At 34.4% G+C, this 5777-nt stretch overlaps 1 protein-coding gene across 1 annotated transcript; it reads left to right on the forward strand.

Moving 5' to 3' along the window:
- Positions 1–2216: 2216 nt before the first annotated feature.
- Positions 2217–4393, forward strand: LOC142552659 (cytochrome P450 76T24-like). Its single transcript, XM_075662420.1, has 2 exons — positions 2217–3153; positions 3571–4393. Exons 1-2 carry the CDS (start codon positions 2218–2220, stop codon positions 4183–4185), a joined length of 1551 nt encoding a protein of 516 aa, XP_075518535.1. The 5' UTR covers position 2217; the 3' UTR covers positions 4186–4393.
- The last annotated feature ends 1384 nt before the right edge of the window (positions 4394–5777 follow it).

A 5777-nucleotide genomic window follows, 5' to 3' on the forward strand; every position in this document is an offset into this window, starting at 1 on the left:
CCGGGGTAGCCAATTAACCAATCACGGTTGAAATATTTTTGGCCCAAACGGCCTTTTAATGGACTGTGAAGGCCCAGCTTAATGTGCAGTAATATTATTTCTTTGTTATTTTCAACTTTTTTTCCCACGCATATAATATCCCTCACAACTTTTTTTTTATATGAAACTAAATTTTATTAAAAAAGTAGGTCGGATTATAAAGGAGAGTAATCCACAAATCATGTTTACATATTTAAAAAAACAGTTCTAAACTAATATCAACGACATACCAACTTTCAGTTCCTAACCAAATCAGAAATAAATAAGTGGTTAAATTCCGGCAATTCCGTGGTCAAAGTCACAACCCTAAATTTGATCTTCACACATATGTCGTCCAAAGGCTCCGTTGAATCTGTGAATATTCTATTGTTCCTCTCCAACCATATCGACCAAAAAATGCTGTGTACTACCAAATATCAAAAGCTCTTATTCCTTTTCCCGGTGTGGAATACTATCTTCATGAGAAACAAGTCTCGGGCTTTTCTTGGAAAGGTCCAGTCGAAACCCAGCTCTTGTAGTAATTCTCACGACTTATTTACACATCCGTTAGGTGATTTTTTAGCTATCAATCAAATCAAGAGTGTTAAGAGTGAATCAATAGATTGCGAACCAACCTCGAATTCTCATCTCGGATCCATTAATTTAGTTTTGTCTCGTCGTGACATTTATAATTATTAGAGTCTCATATGCAACTATATCACATATCTAAATTCTTGAGACAATTCAAAACGACTTATACATGTAGCCAAAAATAAATATTTTTACTCAAATAAACATTAATTAACCAATACTAATATAGGAAACAAATCCATCAAGCTATCTAATTAACCAATACTAATATAGGAAACAAATCCATCAAGCTACCCACAGATAGATAAAGGAAGTGATAAAAGCAAAATTTGTCTTGTGGAAGTCTGAGGTGATGTTGGCCGACTTTGATGAATTTTTTGTTACTATATTATTCAGGCGAACTTTAATGGAAGAGAAATTGTACACTTTTGAGATGACGTATGTAGAGACAGGGGCTTCGAATCATTTATACCTTTTTTTGGAGCCAAAGTCCAACTTACTTTTTCTTTGTCCTTCCAATTTTAGCTGCTTCGTTCTTAGCAACATGGAGGTGGCCACATACAAATTGATTTCGTCTGTGTTTTGGTCTACGTAACTTATATTTTTAAAACTGTATATAAAATTTTATATTATACTAGAATTCGCGGAGCTATGTAAAATTTTATCCTCTTGGAATTTGGTGTTCGTCGGATCGTTTGATCCTATCCGTGAGGGCACTGCCTTCGTATGATTTAGATGGTCCAGATTTAACCACATTTGTGATTTTAAAAAAAAATAGTGGACCCTATGTACTTGTGGCTAAATCTGGACCCTGAATCTACACATGAGGACACTACCCCACATGTAGGGTGAAATATTCCGTGTTCGCCTTCAAGATCCAAGAAATTGATATATAATACTAATAATAAATAAGAATGAAACTATTTGGAAAGATTGGTATTAGATTTGAAATATAAAATATTATTCAACATTGTGGGGCTCTAAGTTCCGACCGTTGAATCATGATACATAACTTGGTCGTTAGGGTCGCTCATATTGGTAACACAAACCACATCAATACTGTATATAATATCTATATTTACGATATTATTAAATTTAAAACACTTAAAATAATTAATTTATAAGATTATAGTCTGTTTTAATAATTATATACATTAATAAAATGTTAAATTTTCAATGCAAGCCACGTATAATTTAGCGGATAAAGTATTTGATTTTAAGCCATCAAGTTGTAGGTTCAATTCTTAATTAAATCTTTTTTAATTCTTTTCTTTTTTTATTTATTTTTTAAATTTATAAATCAAAATTGCAGTACATTCCTTCCTTATTTTTTACAATTATATTATTATTATTATTTAAGAATTATAAAAAAAATATTGTATCAACACATACATCGGTTCACTATTAAAATATCTTTTATTGTTGGATTGAGTATCACACAACCCAAAGTCACCATGGGGTCCAAAAATATAATATAATATATAATAAATATTTGGTATATAAAACTAACGTTAGCGAGAAGCCGATTACGTGTCGTTTTTTTTTTTTTTTTTTTTTTTACTTTCACACGATTGATGTATTGAATTCACTGATTGCATATTTGTATATATGATCAATAAGGTTTCAAGAGTTCTCCAAGGCAGAAACATGGATATAATATTCTCAAGTATCCTCCTCCTTTCTATCGCAGTCTGGGCATGGTTTCTTCAAATTCTAAAATCAAAATCCAGGAAACCTTGCAAACTCCCTCCAGGACCAAACCCATATCCAATAATAGGAAACATTCTTGAACTCGGAGACAAACCTCACCAATCTCTCGCAAGACTCTCCCAAGTCTACGGCCCCTTGATTCATCTGAAACTCGGGAGATTAACAACCGTAGTTGTATCCTCTCCTGGAATCGCCAAAATCTTTCTGCAAAAGCACGATCAAGTTTTCTCCAGCCGGAATGCCCCCGGGGCAGTACACGCGCTGGATCACCACAAGTTTTCAATGGTGTGGCTTCCGGTCGAGAATCAGTGGCGGAAGTTGCGCAAAATATGTAAAGAGCAGATGTTCTCGGTGTCGAGTCTTGATTTTAGCCAGGGTTTGAGGAGGGATAGGTTGCAGAAACTGTGCGAGTATGTGCACGGTTGCTGTATCAACGGCAAGGCTGTTGATATCGGGAGAGCTGCATTTACGACGTCGCTTAATCTGATGTCGGCGACCCTTTTCTCCGAGGAATTCGCTGCTTTTGATTCGGATTCGGTTGAAGAACTCAAAGAACTGGTGTGGGGAATAATGGAGATTATTGGGAAGCCGAATCTTACGGATTATTTTCCCTTGTTTAGAGCGTTGGACCCGCAAGGGATTTCGAGGAAGAGCACGGTTTACTTGAAGAGATGTTTCGATATATTTGAGGAAATAATTGGAAAACGGCTGGAAATGAGGGGAAGAATATCGGCGGATGGTACTAGGAAAAGTGACATGTTAGAATCTCTACTGGACATTAATCAGAGAAATGAGTCTGAACTGAGCATTCTTGATATTAAGCATCTACTTCTGGTGAGTAAATCAGTACTGATTCTCGTGTTGGAAATTTGGGAAACAAATTTGAATTGTCATGTGATTAATGGTGTTACTATGATGATCCGTTTTGAATGAACGTTCCACTTATTTTGATTTGGTTTTCTTTTACTTCATTTCTGATGGGGAGAAAGAGTAACAAATTCATGAGGTGACCGGTTCGGTTATTCTACTTAGCATGTGCTAATATATTCTTGCTGAGTTGCTTCCGCATCAAGTTGATCTTCAAACGTCATCGATCATTTTGATTTTTATAGTTCAATTTTCCATTTACTTGCGAGGCCAATTCGGCTGTTCGAATACGATTGAAGTATAAATAGGCTGACTCGTGACATTTTTCAGGTATATGGTATGTTAAATTTGTCTATTGTTTCTAACTTTCGGGCGTGGTGCTAGGATTTGTTTGTGGCAGGTACAGATACAACATCAAGCACAGTGGAATGGGCTATGTCAGAGTTACTCAGACATCCAGATAAAATGCTAAAAGTTAAAACTGAGTTGAGGGAAGTAATCGGAAATAACGAACAAGTTACAGAATCAGACATTTCAAGACTTCCATATTTGAGAGCTGTCGTGAAGGAAACTTTTAGGCTTCATCCCGCTGGCCCTTTGTCGGTACCTCACAAGTCTATACAAGATACAGAAATCAATGGCTATACCATCCCTAAAAACACACAAATCATCATTAATGTATGGGCAATCGGGAGAGATTCTAGTACATGGTCGGATCCTGAGTTATTTACCCCTGAAAGGTTTTTAGAAAGCGAAACGGACTTCAAGGGCCTGCATTTTGAGCTCGTTCCATTCGGTGCTGGTCGAAGAATTTGCCCCGGCATGCCGCTAGCGAATCGTATGGTGCACCTAATGGTTGCTACTTTGGTACATAACTTTGATTGGGAGCTTGATGGAGGACTAAAGCCCGAAGAACTGGACATGAATGAAAGTTTTGGGCTCAGTCTGCAAAAGACCATATCTCTCAAGGCTGTCCCAGTTGTATCGCAGCCATTTTAGTAGTTCTTATTGTCGAGCAGCTTTTTTCGATGTTGTACGAGTAATCATTTTCATGGCTATATAATTATGTTTTGTCTAAATGATTTATTTGATCTCAAAAAGACCAAACATTGTGGATTTTTAGACGTATCTTTCTTTGAATATAATATAAATTGTATGCTAAACATGTAATTCATCTGATATATCAGTGTGATAAATATTGCGATAATGGAATGATCACTCACACGGTAATAAATAAATTGGTTTGCTCGAATATTTAAAATATATATTTGATATTGTAAGCGATTTGATGTGCCACGTACGATATTGTGTTAATGAATTATGAAAAATAATACTATTTTTTCCTTTTAATTTACATTTAAATCATTTCTTGAAAGTTACTAATACAATTTGGATTCATTTTCTTAAACATAATTCAATATTTCCCAATAAACCAAATTATTGGTTCTTTTGTGAAAATATAATTTTGTCAATATAATTAATTTAATCATGTTATCGTAGTCGAAAATATTGTTAATTTTTCAGTATTTATCGATTGAGATAAAATTAGGGATGGCAAAATCTCCAAAATATGGGATTGTGTCGAATCTCATCTCATTTTCACCTCAAAAATATCCCATTCCACCGTTTTCTCAACCGAGTTGTGGGGATTTTTCGTCTTAACCAATGTCTAGAGAAGAATCGGACATATATAACATGACCTTCTCAACATTGTATAACGATTTGTGGGCACTAGTTTTCTTTGATCCACGTATAACACAAATCCCAACATTTAGGATCTTCTCAATATCATCACGAGCATCAATTGATTCACAAATTTGTAGAAGTTTTGTAACATGCGAAAACAGATCTGTCATCCCCTTTGTGAGATTCTCGACCCGGATTATCAATATATTATATTAGTTCTTTGACAAAAACTTGTGTGAGACGATCTCACGAGTCTTATTTTGTTAGACATATATCTTATTTGAGTCATCCATGAAAAAGTATTACTCTTTATGCTAAGAGTATTACTTTTTATTGTGAATATCGGTAGGGTTGACCCGTCTCACAGATAAAGATTCGTGAGACCATATACCTACTCTATTTATTTTGATTATATAATCTCTTCTTCCATTTCGCATATTTTATATTTTCGTACCCTAAATCCTCATTTATTACACTTAATATCAATTGAAAATTTGAGAGTTTCATATTTCTGAGTATTGACACTTCACAATTTTAAACTCTTAATTCATCATTATGAGAGGAAAGCTCTTGTTAAATTTCTTGATTTTAACTAAAATTGAACTCATATACTAATTTGTAACGTACCAATAAATTTTTGAATTTATGTTCCTAACTAATTCTTGACTTGGATTAATCAAGACAATTGCTTGAATTTGCTTGATATGTTAACTTTTGTTTAAGCTGATTCGTGATTTATGAATCACTGAGTCACCTAAATTTTTTAAAAATTAGATTTTTGCATTGAAAATTTGGTGTGTCTTATACAGATTCAATCTATACTTAGAGAGGTTGGTGGATTAATTTTTTTTATTGAGATATACATCATCTCCTTATGTTACGGCCTACGGGATCCCAACACTAAA

The sequence above is a fragment of the Primulina tabacum genome, chromosome 1 (assembly GCF_025594145.1).
Source record: "Primulina tabacum isolate GXHZ01 chromosome 1, ASM2559414v2, whole genome shotgun sequence".
Classification (NCBI taxonomy): Eukaryota; Viridiplantae; Streptophyta; class Magnoliopsida; order Lamiales; family Gesneriaceae; genus Primulina; species Primulina tabacum.

Bases quoted from the DNA above. Each gene is read 5' to 3' on its own strand.
- LOC142552659 (XM_075662420.1), top strand. From the start codon at position 2,218: ATGATCAATAAGGTTTCAAGAGTTCTCCAAGGCAGAAACATGGATATA. The intron at 3,154-3,570 runs GTGAGTAAATCA...GCGTGGTGCTAG, and splicing joins ATATTAAGCATCTACTTCTG to GATTTGTTTGTGGCAGGTAC.